This window comes from Dasypus novemcinctus, chromosome 3 (genome assembly GCF_030445035.2).
Source record: "Dasypus novemcinctus isolate mDasNov1 chromosome 3, mDasNov1.1.hap2, whole genome shotgun sequence".
NCBI classification, from domain to species: domain Eukaryota; kingdom Metazoa; phylum Chordata; class Mammalia; order Cingulata; family Dasypodidae; genus Dasypus; species Dasypus novemcinctus.
Genome location: NC_080675.1, coordinates 50,808,872 through 50,833,803, shown reverse-complemented (window position 1 = coordinate 50,833,803; position 24,932 = coordinate 50,808,872). Strand labels below are relative to the sequence as shown.

The 24,932-nt window shown below is 39.1% G+C and overlaps 2 protein-coding genes across 8 annotated transcripts in view; one reads left to right on the top strand and one right to left on the bottom strand.

Annotated features, from left to right (window-relative positions):
* RTN1 (reticulon 1) overlaps window positions 1-24,932 on the bottom strand; it is a 521,272-nt gene that overhangs the window by 385,648 nt on the left and 110,692 nt on the right. Inside the window, exon 2 of the mRNA XM_071213902.1 lies at window positions 2,766-2,850. The gene's annotated coding sequence lies outside the window, so the exon portion shown is untranslated. The remainder of the gene's footprint in view (window positions 1-2,765; window positions 2,851-24,932) is intronic.
* Window positions 1-24,932, top strand: part of LRRC9 (leucine rich repeat containing 9) — a 145,530-nt gene that overhangs the window by 61,657 nt on the left and 58,941 nt on the right. For all 7 annotated transcript variants that reach the window (XM_058293331.2, XM_058293332.1, XM_058293330.1 and 4 more), the window contains 2 exons: window positions 294-506; window positions 5,757-5,876. In XM_058293331.2, coding sequence (XP_058149314.1) covers window positions 294-506; window positions 5,757-5,876 — 333 coding nt within the window. The remainder of the gene's footprint in view (window positions 1-293; window positions 507-5,756; window positions 5,877-24,932) is intronic.

Sequence of the window (24,932 nt, the reverse complement as noted above, 5' to 3'; positions counted from 1 at the left end):
TTCTGCTCCTATTTCTGTGTCAATTCAATCCCTTCTGCTTTATGTTTCAGTTTCTAGTCCTTTGTTGGCACTCTTATGAAATATTTTTAAAATTATCTTTTCTATTTTTAAGGAATTTTCAGCAGGAGATGGACACACCCATCCTAATCTCCTCTTATAGAGTTTTCTAAAGTGATTCTGATCATCATAGATATCACTATATAACTAAAATAAGTTAATTCATCTTTTCTACATAGTTTTCAAAATGACAAATACAGAAACTGAATTTTTAACATTTTTAATAAATTTTTTAGGTCAAGGCTCACTCTTTATTTTCTTCATTCAACAATGTTATTCTAGAAGAAAGCAAAAAAATTTCAGAAGGATCAGTATTGTCCCAGGATTTGAAATTTGATGATGAAGTTCTGAAAATGGAGCCCAGGATCAAGCCTAGACCAAAACTTATTAGTTTGGATGATAAAACAATACTTTCTATTGCCAAGACTAACATTTATAGTCATATTGTGGTAAGTATTAGAGGAATAAAATTTGGGGACTGAGACCTTGAACTTGGAATTAGAATTACACTGTGAAGTCTAATGATACTAAACCCACCTACCTGATAACTCCAAGTATATTGCAATCAAAGTTAAAAGTACCCAGCTTTCTTCTTCCAGAAGGACTAGAGTAGTGCTGCCCAGCAGTAATATAAGAGCCACATATGTAATTTAAAATTTTCTAGTAGCCACAATAAAAAATAAAATGAAATAGGTGAAATTAATTTCAATAGTATATTTCATTTAACTCAATTGTTCTAGTTTGCTAAAGGCTGCCAAGGAAACATACCAGAAATGTATTGGCTTTTACAATGGGGATTTATTAATTTATAAGCTTATGGTTCCAAAGCCGTGAAAGTGTCCAAATCAAGGCATCATCAGATGTTTTCTCCCCAAGCTGTAGCCGTGGGCCATCAGGCACTTGGTGGCATCAGTTATCTCCTCCCTCCTGTCCCAGCCTCCTGGCTTTCAGTTTCTGGCTTCAGTGACTCCTTTCAGTTTCTTTGTTATGTTGATTTCAACTTCCGACTCCCAGGGACTTCTCTCTCAGCTTCTCAGCGTTTCTCTCTGAGCTCCTATGTGTATTTTCTCGGAGTCTGCCCATTTACAAAGGATTCCAGCAAGAGGATTAAGATGCCCTGGGTCATGCTATCTAATCAAAGGCCTTTAACTGGAGTGATTTAATCAAAAAGTCCCACCTACAATAAGTTTACATAGACAGGAGTAGATGAGGCTAAGAGCATGATCTTTTGGGATCCACCCAGCTTCAAACTGTCACACTAATATATTCAAAATATTACATTTCAGTACACTATCAATATGAAGATTCATTAATGAGATATTTGAAATCTTGAGTGTATTTTACGTTTACAGTACACCTCACTTCAGACTAACCACATTTCAAGCACTCATTGTCCCTGTGTGCTAGTGACTACCATACAAGTCTAGAGGCTTGCAAGGGATTTTATTTTTGTGTAATCAATAAGTTCAAAGATGAAGATGGAAAATGACAAGTTTCAAATCAATTTCTAGGATTAATCAGCATAGAATATGGGAGCTTTATCTTTACAAAATTAATTGGCAGAATTTGAGTTACTTATTAAAGCTACTTCCTTTATACTGAGGCAATTCTAATGTGATATAAAGTCTATCTTGATATCTGCCTCTGCCATCTGCCTCTACCACTCTATCCAAACTGCCATCATCTCTGACCTAGATTACTGCCTAGATTGCTTTTTACCAGGCTCCCTGCGCTCTGCCTTCACTACATTGCACACTCCAGGAGACACCATTCACATTATATTCTATTAATATGTTTTTGGATGCCGTTCACTATATAACTGAATAAAAGGCGGTGGAAGCAGGGGAAATCCATCCTAGAGCTATACAATGAAGACCACATCCAGCTTCCAGTTTGAGTTCCCAGTTCATTTTCCAAATTAACTCTTGAATGATCTTTCAAAATGCAAATCTGATCATATGACTCGTTACCCCTCACCACTCTTACTTAAAATCCTCAAATTGCTCTCCTTTGCTTTTTAAATATAGTCAAAGTCCTTTGTATGGCTTATAAGGTTTTGCATGGCCTGGTACCTTGCCTACCTTACCAGTCCCTTTTCATTTCACTGTCCCTCTAGTCTCTGGGCTCAGCCTCCTTTCTTTTAAATGTGCCGTGTTTGCTGCCAACACAGGGCCTCTGCACTTGCTAGTCCTTCTGCATGGAATGTTCTCTCCTGGCCTCCTCCTAGATCATTTGGATCTATACTGAAACATTAAAGCCTTCCCTCACCTCTGAGTCTAGTCAGATTCCTTTGTTACATGCTTTGTGTCCTACCTAGACAAAATTCCATGGGGCAGAGTTATGACTATTCTTTGACATGGGTGTCCCCAGCATCAGAGCTGTCTTATAAAGTTGTACAAGGCTATATTGCATAAGAGGACCACATATAAGGGGACTTTACACATCATAGAGTTGTATATTTACTATAACAATTTTCTGGCATCTGTTGGTAAAATTTCTTGTTCTAACAAAATCATTATAGGGAGACAATTTTCTAAAAGCTAGAAATAAAAGTATCTTATAGACAACAAAAATATACTAAGTAAAGCAAAAAAGAAGTATCTTGAGGAAAGGGTACTCTTTCCTCACTTACTCATAAGCATTGTATGCACTGATATCAGTCAGCTCTGCCAATTCCTAACACAGTACCTGGAATACATTAAACATACCTTGAATATTTGCTGTTTTTTTTAATAAAATAAATTCTTCTTTAGCCAATGGTTCCTGCAGAGAAAGTGGGTTGTTTGCTTGAACCTGCAGAAATAAAAACAAAAACCAAAAAAAACTTGATATGATATGCCTCTGAACAGGTTATTCTTACATGACACCTGTCATGTCATGTAAATACTACTATCCCTCTGTGTGTTCACTGAAAGCTGAGCTACAGATAAAACTTCAAAGATGACTTTTGTTATCTTGAAAGTCAGTTACATTGTCCCAGTGCTATATTTCTAGATCCATTGTTTAAGATGACAATTTTTTTCCTCAAATGTTTGCATGAAATAGAAAGAGAATGCAAAAATATTTTTTAAATAAGTAAAGTCAATAGTTTTAAGTCCGATTCTGAAAAGTTTCAGAGAACATCTTCAAAGGATTGCTTTAGTGACACTGCATTATCAACATAAACCAAATCTTCAAGTCCAGGGGAAAAACAGGAGATTAAGAGTCTTTACCTTAGTCAGTTATTAGAAAGGAAGGAAAACTTCATAACATGGTGGAAATACCATCTTTATCATAAATTCAGTAGAATGTTTTCAGAAAAAATTTTGTAGGTGACAGTGCTGAGAAATTACTGCTTCTGCACTAAACTGTCAAGGTTTAATATTCAAGTAATATTTTTAATAATAAAATTTTAGTAGTGAAAAGTTTAAAAAGATGAATGACTTCTGATTTAATTGAGTTTCCATTCCATACATTGATTTAAAGGGACTGAATAAAAGTTTAAAAAAAAAAAACAGTACCCAAAAGTAGATCCCTCTATCATCTTTGGTTTGCATAGGATACAAAAAAACTGACAGAGAAGAAGGGAATAAGATTTCATAATACCTCAGCCTGATTGTGAACCCTAGGTAACTTTGCATTAATTTGATCAATGTCCATAGCAGATGAATGGAAAGGTGGTTTTTTTTTTTTCATCTTAAATTGGCCTATTGTGCTTAAAAGCCAGCAAATTTTCTAGGGACCCTTGTAAGAATACTAGATATTATAATATTTAGACATCACACCTTTCTACTCCTTCCTTTGTGCCATTTATATAAGAGAAATTCAGGGTACATACCTCTTATTTGCTTATCAGTCTTCCCCACTAGATTGAGTCCCATGTGGATGCTATATAGGAATGAAAACTACAGAGTACATAGCATGTAATTTTATATTCTCATCTACTACAATTAAATAATAAAAAATTAGAGTTGTCAGTTATAAGTCTGCCTTTTGCATTGATTTATTCACCTAAAATTTCGTGAGAACTTACTATATATAAGGTAATGAGTTAAGTATTTGGCGTCCAAAATGAATAAATTATTCTTCCCTGCCTCAGGGACATTAGTTTAGTGGAGAACACAGATTTAGGAAGCCTGGAGTTACTGAGAGGGTTTCGCCAATAGAGATGAATTTTGAGCTGAATTTTAAAGGATATAGTTATTTCTTTCAGGCAGAAGAAATACTCCATATTTCAAAACAGAGTTTTGAAAGATCCTGGTGTTCTCAGAGAACACCTGAGAAATTCAGTGTCTGGAACATAGAATGCATGAAGGTGGAAGAGAGAGGTATAGAGTGGGACACAAGGAAGATAAATGAAGCTGAAGCTGGAAGAATAGGTTTTAAGCCACATGAGGACAGATTTTGAAAAGCAAATTAAAAAGCATGGATTCTTTTCTTTAAGCAACAGTTTCCCTGTTTTAAACACCCTAACATTGGCAGCTTGTGGATGGATTTAACTAAAGTCAGACTGGTCGTAGGGAAACCCACTAGAAAACTATTGCAGTAGTCCAGAAGAAAAATAATGAGCCTAAACTAAGGCACTGGTAGTGGTGATAGAAAGGAGCAGTTCATTTGAGAAACAAATGTTTATGGAACCAAATGTATATGGAAATGAGAGAAACTGAGTGACCAACAATATCTGTTAGATAATGAAACTTGTAATCAGGATTGAAAAATGTGGGGTGCCAAGCTGACACAGGGAAGATGAATTCAGTTGTGGACAACTATCATGGATGGTACCCCATATGTGAATAGACTTAAACTAGTCTGCATTAATTCTTTTAAATAATTTCTTATGGCTAGTAGAAATTTAACAGTTTCTCCCTGCCAGGAATTTAGTTATGCCCACAGTATAAGGTATAAGATGGTCTTGGTGAGGGAAGAGGGTTATGAGGTACACATCCAATTTTATCATGGGAATATCCATTTTTGTGAAGGTTTTGGTTAGTTGCATTAAGAAAACTTTCTTGTGCCATTGTTTGTTGGCTAGACATAAATGCAATTTTCACTTGATTTTCACTGAGGAGTAAAGACAGAAAAATATGTAGACATCAAGGTCATCTCTAAATATAAAAATGTAGTAACACTCATGTTTTCGACAGCCTAGCAAAAAATTGACATGGAAAGCTTCTGCCAAACTCTGATGTAGAAATTGCCTTGGACACTCTCCCAACCCCATTAGTTTTTCCCCATTAACAACCATGTAGTATTCTATCTTCAGTCTCTTTCTTGGCCCAGGACCGTCATTCAGTTTCCTACAGTCAAGGTATGTCCTTGCTATCCTTTCTGCTGTGAGTGCCTAAGCCTATACCTGAACTCTTTAGGACCTACATTGTTTATTGACTAGCTTGAGATATAGAACTGCCCAATAAATTTTTTAACATACACAGTTAACTATTTTTGAAATAATTCTACACGGATTTTATTGAGAAACTTAGGAAAAAAGTAGCAAATTTCATTAATCAAGAAAAGGATCCACTGATGCTATTATATCTTCTAACATCATACATTAGCTTTTTTCCCTATTGACTGTCTTAATGTTATTTAAAATAACTACTTTCTTATTTTTTATTATATTGGCTTAAGTAATTGCTCCAAACATTTTAAGTATCCACATGTCAAAATGATATAGAATGTCATCTTTCATAATTTTTCATTTTTATTTTAATTTTACTCAGAGTTTGAACCTACATGGAAACAGCTTGAGTAAACTGAGAGACCTCTCCAAATTAACAGGACTTCGAAAACTTAGTATCAGCTTTAACGAATTTACATGTTTAGATGATGTGCACCACTTGGTAAGAACTGGCTTTTTGAAATTACTTGTTTAAGTGAAATAAAATTATTAATTTAATGGATAAATCATTTGTGCATTTATGGCCTTATACCACTTTTAAGATCGTATAGCTCAAATAGGGAACAAAGCATATGTACACTATATTATGCTACTTTCTTTAAAATAGGTCTTTGATTTAAATTCACTTTTTAGATCAAATACACATCTGTGATCATGTCTGATTTCCAGCTACTTTAAAATAAATATATTAAAATTACTCTGCACTTGTTTTTAAAATACCCTTTGGAAATTCTCATTTTCTTCTGCTCTTGTTTTTCTCCTCTTCTCTTTTCTCCTTCTTATGAGTTCCTGTTTCTTCTTCATTTCCTAGTTCGCCACTTCATAGCTCATGTGGTCATTTCTTCCCATCTGTTCAATCACATTATTATTTTTCTTCCTCTCTGAACTGAACTTTCTGTTTGTTACATGCATAGGTCTAGTTTGACTTATTTTTGCCTTCTCATATATCATTGGACAGATACAATGTGCATGCACATATAGTCAGGGATCTTGTCTGACTTTTGTTGTCCCTGTTATATATAATAGAACAAAAGTAGTTATATACATGTTTCCAGAACTCTAATCCAGCCTTGTTTCCATGGGTTCCTGGTCATTAACATGATTTCTCAGAATATGTCATCATTCTCATCTCTTGTTCATTTTCTACTCTACCTCCTCGCAATTATATCAAAGCTATTGCTTTGATTCTTCTACTTTTGTGATAGTTGTTAATTTGCTTACTAACCTTGGTTTTAGTATTAAATCCTCCTTCTTGTTTCTTTACTTAGGTCTAACCCCTTTTAAGCTACTAGAATCTCTGGTAGTCTGGGTTCGGTATTAAGCAGAGGAAGAAGAGCAATTTAATAGAGGTCCCAGGACCATATATATATTGTTGGCATTTTTTTTTAAACATATGAATATATTTATTTATTTAGAAGTAGTGAAATATTTTCAAATTTATAGGACAGTTAAAAAACGACACAAACCCCATACAGAGATTCCAACATACCACTGCCCAACTCCTCAGATATCCAGATAAACAAATTTTAATATTTTGCCAAATTTGTCATAAAATTCTATCTGTCTGTCTATCATATATATTTATCAATCCATTTTATGGACAATTGAGTGTAGGTTGTAAACACCATGTTCCCTTTCTGAAAAATAATGGTATTCACTTATGTAACTACCTACATGCAAGTATCAAGTTTAAGAAATTTAACAATAGCATAAAGCTTACAGGCTATATTCCAGTTTTTTCTTATGTCCCAATAATGTCCCTTTGAGCTTTTTCTCCTCTTTTGCTAAATCCCATCCAGGATCATATGTTGCATTTAATTGTCATTGTCTCTTTAGTTGCTCTTTTTTTTTTTTATTGTGGGAACATGCATACAATATAAAATTTCCTATCTCAGCCACTCCCAAGCATATCATTCAATAGGATTTATCATATTCACAAAATAGCAGTACTCTCACCACCTTCCATTACCAAAACTTTCCCATCTCCCCAAACAGAAACCCTCCACCCATAATATATGAACTCCTCATTTTTTCTGCCTTGTACCCCTGGCACCTTGTACTCTAATTTCTGTCTCTATGAGCTTGCATATTCTTCAATATTTTCTTTATAGTTACAATGGGGCTTAAATTTACCATCCTAAATCTATAACAATCTTGCTTGCTTTCACACCAGCTTAACTTCAGTGATATACACAAACTATGTTCCTATAACCTTCCATTCCATCTTTCTGTAGTTCTGTCACAGATTACATGTTTATGCCTATGAGTCCAAAATCACTGAATTATCATTACATTTTATGCATTTGCCTTTAAGATCCTGTAGGAAGTAAAAAATGAAGAGTGACAAATCAAAAATTCAATAGTACTGGAATTTATATTTATCCATGTCTTTGCCCTTATTAGGAGATCATTATTTCTTCATACAGCTTTGAACTATTGTCTATTGTCCTTTTCTTTCATTCTGCAAGTCTAGCATCTCTTAGAGGGCGAGTCTATGAGTGATGGAGGCCCTCAGCTTATGTTTATCTGGGGATGTCTTGATCTCTCCCTAATTTTTGAAAGACATTTTTGCCAGGCAAAGAATTCTTGGTTGACAGTTTTTTGCTTTCAGCAATTTTTTTTTTGCTTTTTTTTTTTGTCTTTTTTTTAATGTTACATTAAAAAAATATGAGGTCCCCATATACCCCCCACCCCCCTCACCCTGCTCCTCCCCCCATAACAACAACCTCCTCAATCATCATGAGACATTCATTGCACTTGGTGAATACATCTCTGAGCACTGCTGCACCTCATGGTCAATGGTCCACATCATAGCCCACACTCTCCCACATTCCACCCAGTGGGCCATGGGAGGATGTACAATGTCCGGTAACTGTCCCTGCAGCACCATCCAGGACAACTCCAAGTCCTGAAAATGCCCCCACATCACATCTCTTCCTCCTACTCCCTACCCCCAGCAGCCACCATGGCCACTTTCTCCATACCAATGCCACATTTTCTTTGATTATTAATCACAATAGTTCATGAATAGAATATCAGTAAGTCCACTCTAATCCATACTCTATTCCTCCATCCTGTGGACCTTAGAATGGTTGTGTCCACTCCACATCTATATCAAGAGGGGGCTTAGATTCCACATGGATACTGGATGCAATTCTCCTGCTTTCAGCTGTAGGCACTCTTGGCTCCCTGGTGTGGTGGTTGACCTTCTTCCCCTCCATGTTAGCTGAGTGGGGTGAGTCCAATAAACCAGAGTGTAGGAGGTGCAAGTCTGTTGAGGCTCAGGGCCTGGCTGTCACATGGTCAGTCCAGAGACTCAGGTCCCCAGCTACAGTTCTGATAAAAGTAACAGGAGAGACTTGTGGACAAAGAACACACATCAGTCCAGCTCCATCACACAGATACACAAACTCCAAAGTAACGCCAACTGAGATGGCACTGAACTCCATCTCCCATGACCATAGAACCTGTGGGTCTCTGTAGCCCTCAGAAGAACCAATACCTGGGGTTGTATCTACTTTATCTGTCTCTGGGACTGCTCAGGTGTGCATAAGGGCAACCCCTCTGATAACCTCCCGGCTCTTTTTGGAGACTCATAGCCATATAAACTCTTTTGTCCTTTCCATTTCCCCCTTTTATTCAGGTCAAAAAGCATTTTTAACTCCTAATATTACATGTAAGCTGAGATATTCTGCTGATCTGAGTTGACCCTTTTATTCAAGGTCGTTCTCCAGCAACATCACCAGCTGGTACTTGGTAGTAATCCCTCGGTGCCAGGGAGGCTCATCGCCAGGAGTCATGTCTCATGCTGGGGAGAAGGCAATGCATTTACATGCTGAGTTTGTCTTCAAGACTGGCCACATTTGAGCAACATGGAGGCTCCCAGGAGATAACTCTTAGGCACCCTGCAGCTCTAGGCCTAGTTCTTATTTCAGGCACACAGGCTCACAAGCATAGTCATTAGCATCAAGGGCTCATTGTTGGACCATCCTTCCTTATTGGTCTTAGTTATTGCACTCAGGGGATTGTTGCTGTGCCATTAGGGAATGCAATAGAGCTCCCCCAGCCTGGAACTCAGCACTCCCCTAGCCATTGTTCCCAACTGTAACCACTATGAAAATATCCAAACATTTTTATGCACCCGCACATATGCCATGGAGAACTCCCTCCCAACCATGTGCCCCCACCAATAACACCCCACACCAGTATTCCTCCCCTGCTACCATCAAACCCCACTGTGGTCTAAAACCTCCCTGAAAATGAAGCCCAATGTATTGCCAGGTTCCATTAATAGTAAGATGGAATATAGTGATAGGCTTAAAGGTAGATATAGAATACATACTAATTTAGAAAAATTAAAAATAAATTGGGGTATCAAAATTTTTTTAATGAAAAAGCCTTTTTTTTATTTTTTTATTTTATTGACTTTGTAATAATATTACATTAAAAATATATATGTGAGGTCCCATTCAACCCCACCCCCCCATCCCACCTCTCCCCCCCCCCCCCCCCAGCAACACTCCCTCCCATCATCATGACACATCCATTGGATTTGGTAAGTACATCTTTGGGCACCTCTGCACCTCATAGTCAATGGTCCACATCATGGCCCATACTCTCCCCCATTCCATCCAGTGGGCCCTGTGAGGATATACAATGTCCGGTGATTGCCTCTGAAGCACCATCCAGGGCAGCTCCATGTCCCAAAGACGCCTCCACCTCTCATCTCTTCCTGCCTTTCCCCATACCCATCAGCCACCATGTCCACTTTTCCCAATCCAATGCCACCTCTTCTATGTGGACATTGGATTGGTTGTGTCCATTGCACCTCTATGTCAAGAGGAGGCTCAGATTCCACATGGATGCTGGATGCAATCCTCCCACTTTCAGTTGTAATCACTCTAGGCTCCATGGTGTGGTGGTTGTCCTTCTTCAACTCCATCTTAGCTGAGTGTGGTAAGTCCAATAAAACAGATTGTAGGTGCTGGAGTCTGTTGAGGCTCAGGACCTGGCTATCACATTGTCAGTCCAGAGATTCAAATCCCCTAAATATATCTTAAACCCCAACATTAACTGCACCTCCAGCACATTAGCATGAAAGTCTTATGGAGGGAGATCCCATCCGAGTCCAGATTCATCACACATAAACACCATTTCCAAAGAGGGGCCATCTGACCTGGTATTTAACCCCATCGGCCATGACCATAACTCCCATGGGTCTCTTTAGCCCTCAAAGGAACCAATATCTGGGGGTTGTATCTGCTTTATCTGTCTCTCTGACTCTGCTCAGTTGTGCATAAGGGCAATCCTTCTGCCAGCCTCCAGACTCTTTTTTAGAAACTCGTAGCCATATAAACTCATTTCTCCTTTCCATTTCCCCCTTACTTTAGGTCAAACAGCATTTTAAAGTCATGTTATTTTATGTAGACAGGGATATTCTGCTGATCCGCATTGAACCTTCCGTATAAGGTCATTTTCCAGTTGCATCATCAGTTGGTAGTTGATAGTGGTCCCTCGGTGCCAGGGAGGCTCATCCCCGGGTGTCATGTCCCACGCTGGGGGGAAGGCATTGCATTTACATGCTGAGTTTGGCTTCGAGACTGGCCACATTTGAGTAACATGAAGGCTGACAGGAGGAAATTCCCAGGCACAATGTTGCTCTAGGCCTTGTTCTTATTTTAGGTTTATCAGCTCACAAGCATAGTCATTAGCATCAGGGGCTCACTGTTGAACCCTCACTCCCTCCCGGTCCCCGCCGCTGCACCTGGGAGACTGTCGCTGCTCCCCTAGGGACCACGACAGAGCACCACTGGCCAGGAACCCAGTACCCCCCCTGCTGTGGTTTTTAATTGTTACCACTATGAGTATATCCAAACATTACCATGCACCCTGGACATATGTTCTGTACAGCTCCCTGTCAGCCATATATCACCTGTCAATGGCATCCCATACCAGTATCCCTCCATTGCCATTGTTGAAACACTCTGTGATCCAGAACTCCCCGAAATTTGAAGCCCAATATAATGTCAGGGTCCCTTACTAGGGAATGGCATATAGCGATGGGTTTAAAGGTTAGATAAAGAACACGTGTTTACCTGGAAAAAATTCTACATCCTATCTTTTTCTTTTTTTTTTTTTCCCCCCTAATTATTCAGCTTCTCTTCACAGGAGCCCTAGACCACAGCAATGCATATATATAATGTACAGCACTCCCATACATCCACCACAAAACCTTTTCCCTTCCACAGTGCTACTCTTACACCCTATTCACATCATATTTACTTAACGTGATGTATAGAGTCTGAGACACTAGCTTTCTAACAAGTGACATCTGTGCTTACATTATGGTGCATACTTTAGGATACACAGTTTTTTACATTCTTAGTTATCCTATGTTTTACATTATGGTTTACATTATCAGTCTGTTATCTCCTATATGTTATGGTGTAATATTACATGTTTTATATCCATCCTTGTGTACTCTCAAGAAACTCCTCTCTTACCCCCCATTTACCTTGGTTCCACACATTTAACGTCCATTTTCCCTTCCACCTTGGTGCCCACAGTGACAGCCAACCTCCGTTTCCTGAGGAGCCACTTCCAGATATAGATGGAATGGTGTTCAGGGCCTAACTTGCTCAACTGCCCCAATACCCTGGGAGCCACCCTTTCTCTCGAGGGATACAGTTCCCTCTATTTGATGGCATTAGTCCTCCCCAGGATGTGGGTCCACCCCCCTCTCACTACTTGGGTTTCTACCCCATGGTGTCACCCACTCTGGCAGAATGAGCATTTAGACATTCCTCAGGAGCCTGTCCTGCATCAGACCCTCCCCTCCGAGCATTCTAAACAGGTAACCCTCTTTATTATATTTTGATATGATTTTCTCGGCATTTTACTCTCCACCAACACTTGACCCTCTCTTGTGTTCGTATGCTACCCCTCCCTCCCCCCACTTTTGGGCAATGTTACCCATCCGTCCCTCCCCAGCCACCCTCAAACCCGCAAAGCCCCAACCAAAGGCAACCCCTTGCCCCCCTTTTATCTCTTCTTTGTGTTCATACTTACCACCATCTCGTCTTAAATTCCACCCCTGCAGACATCGGCTCACGTCCTTCCTCCACCCTCTGATTTCCTGTAAGCCTATCGTTCAGTCTCTTGCTATCTAGGGCAACTTGGTTATTTCATATCATTGAGGTCATGTAGTATTTGTCCTTCAATGTCTGGGTTGCTTCACTCAACATAAGGTTCTCAAGATTCATCCATGTTATCACATGTGTTTGTAGTGTGTTTGTTCTTACAGCCGAGTAGTGTTCCATTGTGTGTATATACCACATTTTATTGATCCACTCATCTGTTGATGGGCATTTGGGTTGATTCCAACTTTTGGCAATAGTGAACAATGCTGCTATGAACATTGGTGTACATATATCGGTTTGTGTCCTTGTTTTCAGTTCTGCTGGGTGTATACCCAGCAGTGGTATTGCTGGGTCATATGGCAAATCTATGGCTAGTTTTTTGAGAAACCGCCATACTGTCCTCCAGAATGGTTGGATCCTTCTGCATTCCCACCAGCAGTGGATGAGTGTTCCCCTTCCTTCACATCCTCTCCAGCACTTGTATTCTTCTGTTTTTTTCATAGCTGCCAATCTTATGGGTGTAAGATGGTATCTCATTGTAGTTTTGATTTGCATTTCCCTGATAGCTAGAGATTTGGAACATTTTTTCATGTGCTTTTTTGCCATTTGTATTTCTTCTTCAGAGAAGTGTCTATTTAAGTCTTTTTCCCATTTTTTAAATGGGTTGTTTATCTTTTTATTTTCAAGATATAGGAGTTCTTTATATATGCAAGTTATAAGTTTCTTATCAGATATATGATTGCCAAATATTTTCTCCCACTGTGTGGGCTCCCTTTTTACTTTCTTGACAAACTCCTTTGAGGTGCAGAAGGCTTTAATTTTGAGGAAGTCCCATTTATCTATTAGTTCTTTTGCTGCTCATGCTTTTGGTGAGATATTCATAAATCCATTTCCTATTAACAAGGTCCTGTAGATGTTTCCCTACACTGCTTTCTAAGGTTTTTATGGTCTTGGCTCTTATATTTAGGTCTTTGATCCATCTTGAGTTGATCTTTGTATAAGGTGTGAGATGGTAATCCTCTTTCATTCTTCTACATATGGCTATCCAGTTCTCCAGACACCATTTGTTGAATAGGCCACTCTCTCCCAGTTGAGAGGGTTTGGTGGCTTTATCGAATATTATGTGGCTGTATATGTGAGGTTCTATATCAGAGCTTTCAATTCGATTCCATTGGTCTATGTGTCTCTCCTTATGCCAATACCATGCTGTTTTCACCACCGTAGCTTTGTAGTATGTTTTGAAGTCAGGTAGTGTGATTCCTCCAATTTCGTTTTTCTTTTTCAGTATGTCTTTGGCTATTCGGGGTCTCTTTCCTTTCCAAATAAATTTCATAGTTAGTTTTTTTAGTTCCTTAAAGAAGGCTGCGTTGATTTTTATTGGGATTGCATTGAATGTGTAGATCAGTTTTGGTAGGATAGACATCTTAATAATGTTCAGTCTTCCTATCCATGAACAAGGAATAGTCTTCCATTTATTCAGGTCTTCTTTGATTTCCTTGAACAATCTTGTATAGTTCTCGGTGTATAAGTTCTTTACCTCTTTAGTTAAATTTATTCCTAAGTATTTGATTTTTTTATTTACTATTGTGAATGGTATTTGTTTCTTGATTTCCTCCTGATCTTGCTCATTATTGGTGTACAGAAATGCTACTGATTTTTGCGCATTGATCTTATAACCTGCGACTTTACTAAACTCATTTATGAGTTCTAGAATCTTCATTGTAGATCTCTCAGGGTTTTCTATGTATAGGATCATGTCATCTGCAAATAATGAAATTTTGACTTCTTCAAAAAAAGCTTTGTTTTTGATGTTTTGCCTTATATCACTGCAGTAAGTGTTGCCCCGTATGCACATTGGCAAGGCAACTTCTTCCATCTCTTCCTCAGTGTCTATGTCCTTTCTTTTTCTTTTTTTTCTAAGTATTAAGCTGGTCTTCACAAACATTTTAGACCGCAGTAATTCATATAATTCTGTACTCCCACATATTCAACATCAGACACTTTGTCCTTTCTCCAGCAATAATCTTTTTACATGTTCATACTGCAACTGATGTACAGCTATTGAGACAACAGCTTTCAAACAAGGTTACACTTGGGTTTACATTGTGGTTTATATTTTAGACTATACAATTTTCTAAATTTTTAGTTATCTTATGTTTTACATTATGATTTACATTTTAGCCTATAGACCCCTATACATTTTTGGTGTAATTTAACATGTCCTATATCCATCCTTGAATAATCTTGTGGAACACTTTCATTGCCCCATAGTTACACTGATTCCACCTATTCAATACCTCTTTCCCCCTCCCCTCAGGGCCCACAGTGACAATCACTCTTCATTGCTTGAAGGGCCATGTTCAGAGATACTTGCAAGAATGTTGAGGGCTTGACATGCTCGACATCCCTAATGCATTGGGAGCCACCATTTCTCTAGAGAGATACAATTCCCTCTATTCGAGAACGGCAGTCCTCCTGAGGATGTGGGTATACCTTCACTCTCATTGTATGGGTCTCCATCCAATGATATAACCCACTATGACAAAATGAGCACTCACACACTCCCTAGAAGCCTGTCCTGTGTCAGATTCTCCCCTTTAAGCATCTTAAACAGGTAGCCTTCTTTATTATGTTTTTGAAAAAGTTTTCTCAACATTATACTCTCAACCACATACCTGACAATCCTATGTTCATATGTCCCCTCATCTTCCCCCGAATTTATTGGGCCATATTACCCACCCTCCCATCCCTAGCCCTCCTCAAGCCCACAAAGCCCCACCCAAAGATATCCCTATGCCCCCATTTTATCCCTTCCCTGTACAAATACTTACCTCCAGCTTATCGTAGATTTCACCCAGGTAGGTGTCAGCTTGCAACCTTCCTCTACCCCCCAAATTCCTTTAAGCCTATCATCCAGTCTCTAGCTCTCTGAGGCAGCTTTGTTTACTGATTTCATATCATTGAGGTCACATAGTATTTGTCCTTAAATGCCTGGGTTGCTTCACTCAACATAAGGTTCTCAAGATTCATCCATGTTATCACATGTGTTTGTAGTGTATTCATTCTTAAAGCTGAGTAGTATTCCATTGTATGTATATTACCACGTTTTATTTATCCATTCATCTGTTGATGGGCATTTGGGTTGATTCCAACTTTTGGCAATAGTGAACAATGCTGCTATGAACATTGGTGTGCATATATCGGTTTGTATACTTGTTTTCAGTTCTACTGGATATATTGGAATTGCTGGGTCATATGCCAACTCTATAGCTAGTTTTTTGAGAAACTGCCAAACTGTCCTCCAGAATGGCTGGATCCTTCTGCATTCCCACCAGCAGTGGATGAATGTTCCCATTCCTCCACATCTTCTCCAGCACTTGTAGTCTTCTGTTTTTTCATAGTTGCCAATCTTATGGGAGTAAGATGGTATCTCATTGTAGTTTTGATTTGTATTTCCCTAATAGCTAGAGATTTGGAGCATTTTTTCATGTGGTCTTTAGCCATTTGTATTCCTTCTTTGGAGAAGTGTCTGTTTAAATCTTTTTCCCATTTTTTAAATGGGTTGTTTGTCTTTTTATTTTCAAGATATAGGAGTTCTTTATATATGCAGGATATAAGTCTCTATCAGATATATGGTTACCAAATATTTTCTCCCATTGTGTAGGTTCTCTTTCTACTTTTGTGACAAACTCCTTGGACGTGCAGAAGGCTTTAATTTTTAGGAAGTCCTATTTATCTATTTGTTCTTTTGCTGCTCATGCTTTGGGTGTGAAGTTCATGAAGTCATTTCCTATTACAAGGTCCTGTAGATGGTTCCCAACATTGCTTTCCAAAGTCTTTATGGTCTTAGCTCTTATATTTAGGTCTTTGATCCATCTTGAGTTGATTTTTGTATAAGGTGTGAGTTGGCAATCCTCTTTCATTCTTTTACATATGGATATCCAGATCTCCAGGCACCATTTGTTGAAGAGGTCATTCTCACCCAGTTGAGAGGCTTTGGTGGCCTTATCAAATTTTATATGACTGTATATATGAGGATCTATATCAGAACTCTCAATTTGGTTCCATTCATCAGTGTGTCTATCCTTGTGCCAATACCATGCTGTTTTCACCACCGTAGCTTTGTAGTATGTTTTGAAGTCAGGTTGTGTGATTCCTCCAATTTCATTTTTATTTTTCAATATGTCTTTGGCTATTTGGGGCCTCTTTCCTTTCCAAATAAATTTCATAGCTAGTTTTTCTAGTTCATTAAAGAATGCTGTGTTGATTTTTATTGGGATTGCATTGAATGTGTAGATCAGTTTTGGTAGGATAGACATCTTAATAATATTTAGTCTTCGTATCCATGAACAGGGAATATTCTTCCATTTATTTAAGTCTTCTTTGATATCCTTAAAAGGTGTTGTGTAGTTTTCTGTGTATAAGTATTTTACATCTTTGGTTAAATTTATTCCTAGGTATTTGATTTTTTTATTTACTATTGTAAATGGTATTTGTTTCTTGATTTTGTCCTGAGCTTGCTCATTATTGGTGTACAGAAATACTAGTGATTTTTGCACATTGATCTTATAACCTGTGACTATACTGAACTTATTTATGAGTTCTAGAAGCTTTCTTGTAGACTTCTCAGGGTTTTCTATGTATAGGATCATGTCATCTGCAAATAATGAAATTTTGACTTCTTCCTTTCCAATTTGGATGCATTTTATATCTGGTTCTTGCCTCAGTGCTCAAGCAAGTACTTCTAGGACAATGTTAAATAGAAGGGGTGATAGTGGGCATCCTTGTCTTGTTCCTGATCTTAGAGGGAAAGATTTTAGGATTTCACCATTGTAAATGATGTTGGCTGTGGGTTTTTCATATATACCCTTGATCATGTTCAGAAAATTTCCTTGTATTCCAATCTTTTGCAGTGTTTTTATCAAGAAAGGGTGCTGTATTTTGTCAAATGCTTTTTCTGCATCTATAGATATGATCCCTTCAATCTGTTTATATGGTGTATTACATTGATTGGTTTTCTTATGTTGAACCATCCTTGCATACCTGGAATGAATCCCACTTGGCCATGGTGTATAATTCATTTAATGTGTTGTTGAATGCAATAGCAAGTATTTTGTTGAGGATTTTTGCATCTAGGTTCATTAGAAAAATTGGTCTGTAATTTTCCTTGCTTGTAATGTCTTTGTTTGGCTTTGGTACTAGGGCAATGTTGGCATTGTAGAATGAGTTAGGCAATGTTCCTTCTGTTTTGATTTTTTGGAAGAGTTTCAGCAAAATTGGTGTTTTCCAGAATATTTTGTAGAATTCACCTGTGAAGCCATCTGGCTGGGGGCTCTTCTTAATTGGGAGGTTTTTAATGACAGATTCTATCTTTTTATTTGTGATTGGTTTGTTGAGATCATCAATTTCTTCTTTTGTCAATAGAGGCTGCCTATGTGTTTCCAGGAATTTGTCCATTTCCTCTAAATTGTCCTTCTTGTTGGAATATAGTTTTTCAAAGTATCCTCTCATGATAGTCTTTATTTCTGTGGGGTCAGTGGTGGTATCTCCTTTCTCATTTCTTATTTTGTGTATTTGCAGCTTCTCTCTTTTTTTCCTTATTAGTCTAGCTAAGGGTTTGTCAATTTTATTCATCTTCTCAAAGAACCAACTCTTGGTTTTGTTTATCTTTTCAAGTGCTTTCTTATTTTCTATTTCATTTAGTTCTGCTCTTATCTTTGTTATTTCTTTCTTCTTCCTTTGGGATTACTTTGTTGTTTTTTTACTAATCCCGCCAAGTGCGTAGTTAGTTCTTCAATTTTAGCTCTTTCTTCTTTTTTGATGTATGAATTTATGGCTATAAATTTCCCTCTCAGTACTGCTTTTGCTGCATCCCATAAGTTTTGGTATGTTGTGTTATCATTTTCATTAGTTTCAAGGCAGTTATTAATTTCTTTTGAGATTTCCTCCTTGACCCACTGTTTTTCTAAGAGTGTGCTGTTTAATTTCCATATCTTGTTGCAAAATCTGGGCCTCTGGCCCTTGCAGATTTCCAGCTTCCCTCCACTGTGGTCAGAGAAATTATTTTGTATGATTTTGATCTTTCTGAATTCCCTGAGACTTTCTTTGTGGCTTAGCATATGGTCTATATTGGAGAATGATCCATGCGCACTTGAGAAAAATGTATATCCTGCTGTATCTGGGTATAATGTTCTGTATATGTCTATTAGGTCCAGCTCCTCTAATATACTCTTCAAAGTTTTTGTTTCTTTATTGATTTTCTTTTGAGATGTTCTGTCCAAAGTTGATAGTGGTGTATTAAAGGCCCCCACTATAATTGTAGAGGCATCTAATCTTTCACTTAGTTTTTCCAGTGTTCGCCTCATGTATTTGGAGGCACCCTTGTTAGGAGCATAAATGTTTATGATTGTTCATTCTTCTTGAAATGTTATCCCTTTCACTAATATGTCCATCTTTGTCTCTCACAATTTTTTTGCATTTAAAGTCTATTTTGTCTGATATTAATATAGCTACTCCTGCCTTTTTTGGTTATTGTTCACTTATAAGATTGTTTTCCAGCCATTCACTTTCCACCTCCTTGAATCCCTGGGTCTAAGACAAGTTTCTTTTTTTTTTTTTTTTTAATTTTTTTATTTTTTATTGACTTTGTAATAATATTACATTAAAGATATATATGTGAGGTCCCATTCAACCCCACCCCCCCACCCCCCCTCTCCCCCCCCCCAACAACACTCGTTCCCATCATCATGACACATCCATTGGATTTGGTAAGTACATCTTTGGGCACCTCTGCACCTCATATACATTGGTTCACATCATGGCCCATACTCTCCTCTATTCCATCAAGTGGGCCCTGTGAGGATTTACAATGTCCGGTGATTACCTCTGAAGCACCATCCAGGGCAGCTCCATGTCCCAAAGACGCCTCCACCTCTCATCTCTTCCTGCCTTTCCCCCATACCCTTTGTCCATTATGTCCACTTTTCCCAATCCAATGCCACCTCTTCTATGTGGACATTGGATTGGTTGTGTCCATTGCACCTCTATGTCAAGAGGAGGGTCAGATTCCACCTGGATGCTGGATGCAATCCTCCCATTTTCAGTTGTAATCACTCTAGGCTCCATGGTGTGGTGGTTGTCCTTCTTCAACTCCATCTTAGCTGAGTGTGGTAAGTCCAATAAATCAGATTGTAGGTGCTGGAGTCTGTTGAGGCTCAGATCTGGCTATCACATTGTCAGTCCAGAGATTCAAATCCCCTAAATATATCTTAAGCCCCAACATTAACTGCACCTCCAGCACATTAGCATGAAAGTCTTATGAAGGGAGATCCCATCTGAGTCCAGATTCATCACACATAAACACCATTTCCAAAGAGGGGCCATCTGACCTGGTATTTAACCCCATCGGCCATGACCATAACTCCCATGGGTCTCTTTAGCCCTCAAAGGAACCAATATCTGGGGGTTGTATCTGCTTTATCTGTCTCTCTGACTCTGCTCAGTTGTGCATGAGGGCAAACCTTCTGCCAGCCTCCAGACTCTTTTTTAGAAACTCGTAGCCATATAAACTCATTTCTCCTTTCCATTTCCCCCTTACTTTAGGTCAAACAGCATTTTAAAGTCATGGTATTTTATGTAGACATGGATATTCTGCTGATCCGCATTGAACCTTCCGTATAAGGTCATTTTCCAGTTGCATCATCAGTTGGTAGTTGATAGTGGTCCCTCGTTGCTAGGGAGGCTCATCCCCGGGTTAAGACAAGTTTCTTGTAGACAATATATAGATGGGTCATATTTCCTTATCCAATCTTCCAATCTGTGTCTCTTAACAGGTGAGTTTAATCCATTGACATTTAGTGTTATTACTTTCAAGGAATTACTTATATTAGCCATATTTTCTTTGGATTTGTGTTTGTCTTATGTTTTGTTTTGTTTTTTATTTTTCTCTTTTTGTAGTTTTAGTTGTTCTTATACTCTCCTCCAATTCTGTCTCTCCTGTTTGTTTCTTTCCTCCTGCAGAAATCCTTTAGTATTTCTTGAAGGGCAGTTTCTTGTTGTCATATTCTCTTAGTTTCTGTTTATCTGTGAATATTTTGAACTCTTCATCATTTTTGAATGCTTGCTTTGCTGGATAGAGTATTCTTGGTTGGAAATTATTTTCTTTTAGTACCTTGACTATGTCATACCACTGCCTTCTTGCCTCCATGGTTTCAGATGAGAGGTCAGCATTTAATCTTATGGAGCCTCCCTTGTATGTGATGGCTTTTTTTTCCCTTGCTGCTTTTAGTATTTTCTTTGTCTTGGGCATTGGATAATTTGACAAGTATATGTCTTGGGGTAGGCCTGTTGGGATTTATGCTGTTCAGGGTGCATTGTGCTTCTTGGACATGTATATACATCTCCCTCAGTAGGTTTGGGAAGTTTTCAGCCATTATTTCCTCCAACACCCCTTCTGTCCCCTTTCCCTTCTCTTCTCCTTCTGGGATGCCTATAATGCATATGTTTGTGCATTTTGCATTCTCATCCAGGTCCCTAAGTCCTTGCTGGATTTTTTCTATCTTTTTATTGATTAATTCTACTATCTGTTTAATTTCAGATGTACTGTCTTCCACATCACTAATTCTTTCCTCTGCCTCTTCAAATCTGCTGTTATTTGCTGAGAGTGTATTTTTTATTTCTTGGATTATGCTATTTATCCCCATCATCTCTGTGATCTTTTTGGGCATGATCACAATTTCTTTTGTATGCTCTCCAAGTGTTTTCTTAATATGCTTAATCTCTTCCTTCACTTCATTGAATTGGTCTGTGATACATGTTTTCAGAGCTTTAATTACTTGTTCAGTGTTCCACTTCTCTTCCTGGTTTTCAGTCTGTTCATTGTATTGGGCCATGTTTTCCTGATTATTGGTATGGTCTGTAGTTTTTTGTTGCTGTCTGGTCATCCTTTTATCTTGTTGGGTTTATTCTGTTGATTCTCTTCTTATTCTAGACTTGGGATTTAATTAGTTGCTGTTTTTGTGTGCATGTTAAGTCTTCTCTTTGTCACTTTTTTCTTCTTATTCTATTTCCTTGTTGTTGGCTAAGTTCCCTCAGAGGAAAATATTAGGTCCAGAGAAAGCAAAAGGGGTAAGAAAAGAAAAATATAATAGTAGTATTGATAGTGAGTGTTAGCAGAAGAACCATGTGAGATCTAGGAGAATGTATATAGAACTTATGGAAGCTGTGTATAGTTATAACCATAAAAAAGTGGAGTACCTATAATAAGCTATTAAACTGAATATGGGGAGGAATGTACTATGAATTAAAAGGTCAGTGTGATCAGGAGAGAGGGAAAAAGAAAAGAGAGGACAATAACAAAGTGAATAAATGATAGAAAACAGAGTAGAGGTGTTAGAGATAAAAAGTCAGAAATATTGGAGGTTAAACAGAGAGGTGGAATGTAAGAGAAACAATAAATGATGGAGGAGAGAATGATGTAAAGGAAAGGGGATAGTGTTGGTAGCCAAAATCAGCATACACAGAAAAGAGAAATTTGAAGATGAGGAAGCACAACAAATAAGAAATGTTGCCTGCAGCACTAATATAAAAAAGGAGGGAGGGGGGAGGAGAAAGAAAGAGAGAAGGAAAAAAAAGCAGAGAGAGGGGAGAAAAAAGAAAAAGAAAAAAAAAAGGGTGGTGGGGGGGATAAAAAGGAAGAAAAAACAAGAAAACATACCAACAGAAAAGACCAGTCAAGGCCCCAGGCAAAGAATCCTCTTTGCAATTGAATAAATTGCCCCTTTCTCCCTTCCTCACTTCCTTCTCTCCCAAGGCAGCAGGAAGGTTGTGTAAGGGCTCCTGTAGGAAATTCAAATGGGTCCCTGGTGAACCAGCTCACCTGAGAAAATAATGACTCTTAATTTCTTGAGAGAACACCCACCCCTTGCCAGGAACCCTAAATATGCTATTGGAAGCCTGTAAAGCATGTCCTATGGTCACTCTCCCTTAGGTGTGCTACAAGGGGGCTGGTTAATTTTCTGACTCCACCTTCTCCCAGACCAAGTTTCCTATCCCAGAGCATTTAGGTAAATTGGGCTCTCTCACCAGATTTGCTTCTTTTCTATTCCTAGGCTCTCCCCAAGTCAGCTGATATGCTCCTTCAAACTCAATAAAAAGGGGGGGGAGGTCCAGAAAATTGAACCTGCACTCCTTGGCCCCTCTGCACCTCCCACCTAAACTCTCCCACTTCCAGAGTTAGTCTGCGTCCAGAGTGGTAGGGGAATGCCAGATTTCTGGGGGTGCTGGGCTCAGGAAACAGCAGCCTGGGAGAATGTGGACTCGGGGTATTTAGCATGGGCTGCGGGGATTCAGGGGACACAGGCTTGGGGTTCACGCATTTGGGGGACACGGGGCTTGGAAACTCCACCCCACGACTGGCAATTCTCAGTGAACACCGTGGCTCTTAGCCCTAGGAGGGGAGGGATTTACCTTTCCATGGCTTCCACATTCCATGCTAGAAACCCGCAGTTCTACCTTGAGCAAACACCAATTCTGCTGCAGTCTCTCCAGATCGATGTCCAGACACCTCCCACCCTGCAGGTTCCCAAAACAGCCTGCTCCAATATGACTCTGTCACCACACAGCCAGTCTTTTGTAAGAGAGATGACGATGGTGTACTTACTCAGACGCCATCTTGCCCCGCTTCCTGTGTGTTCACTTTTGGAGACCATTTCTTCAACCTGTCAAATCCTTTCTTCTCACTCCTCAAATCTGCTAATATGTGATTCCAGTGTATTTTTAATTTCATTTATTGTGCCTTTTGTCCCATAAGATCTGCTATTTTTCTTTGTATGCTTTCAAATTCTTCTTTGTGCTTATCCACTGTCTTCTTAATATCCTTAATCTCTTTAGCCAGCTCACTGAATTTATTAAGGATATTTGTTTGAACATCTATGATTAGTTGTCTCAACTCCTGTATGTCATCTGGAGGCTTATCTTATTCCTTTAATTGGGCCTTATCTTCTTGTTTCTTGCTGTAGATTGTAATTTTTGTTGGTGTCTTGACATCTAGCTTACTAGAGCATTCATTCTGGGTGCAGTATATCTCTTTAGGGATTTTTTACCCTTTCTCCCTTGTTGGTTGTGCAATAGGATCCAAGGATGTAGCTGGTGCTGTAAGCTGTGGAAGTTCAAGCTGCTCTTATTGCCCCAGGGACCAATGAAGCTTCTCCCAGCTTTCTCCTTTGCCAGGGGTAGAGACAGAGCCAGAGGTGTGTGTAATAATCCAAGTCATGCAGGCATAGGCTGTAGTTGCCCAGAAAGCCTGATGTAGCTTTACACCTCTTTCTCCCCTGCTTGGGGTAGGCTGGAGCTGCATGTATGGGCAGCAGTCTTTGCCATTAGGGTCCAAAATGACCACAGTTGCCCCAGTAGATCTAAAACTATTCAGACTGTGCCAGCCAAATATACCTGCAGCTACCCAGAGAGGTTGGTGTAGGGTCTACCAGCTTCCTCCCTGCTAGAGGTGGAGCTGAAGGCTAGGCTAGGGCTGTAGGCCAGTCTGGGTGAAAGAAACTAGACTTTACTATCACTATGCTTTTCAATCAGCCTGACTTCCCCTCATGCTGGGGGTGGAGTCAAAATGGTGGCTACCGGCCTCTTTCCGACTTGGACAGGTTCAAATTTTAACTGCTCTTAGGGTTATACTTTAACCAAATTTATTAATCAGTAGCTCAAATTGGTATCCAACTATCTCTTCCTTCCCTGTTTTTAGGAAATAGGGCTTTCAATTCCAGCCACAGAATAGCTCCTGAGGTGGCTTGTGCCACCAGAGTAGGATGATTCCTGGCCTCCATGAGGTGGCCAGTATTTTCCTGGAGAGGCTGGCACAGGTCCCCCAGCTTCCTTCCTGCTGCAGGTGGGGCTGGAGCTTAGGCTAGAGCTTCAATCTGATCTCAATGTAAAGAAGCCTGTCCCTACCAACACTGTGATTTTCAGTTCACCTGCTTCCCCTTGTGCCAGGAGCAGAGTTTAAATGGTGGCTACCAGACAGGTTCTAACTTCAGCTGTTTTTAGGATTATACTTTAGCCAACCAAATTTACTAATCAGTAACTGAAGTTGGTGCCCAACTGTCTTTTCCTTCCCCATTTTTAGGAAGTGGAACTTCCAATTCCAGCCATGGAATAGCTCCCAAGGCAGCTTGCGCAGCCAGTTGAGAATGGGCATTGGCCTCCAAGATGTATAGTGCTTTACTTGGAATCTTCTCTGCAGATAGGCAGTCTCCTCCTTCCATTCTTTCAAGGATGTTGCAGGATGCCCTTCTGGTCTCCTGGAGCCCCCAGACAGGTGCTTTAGATAGCTCTGGGTGATTACTATCTGC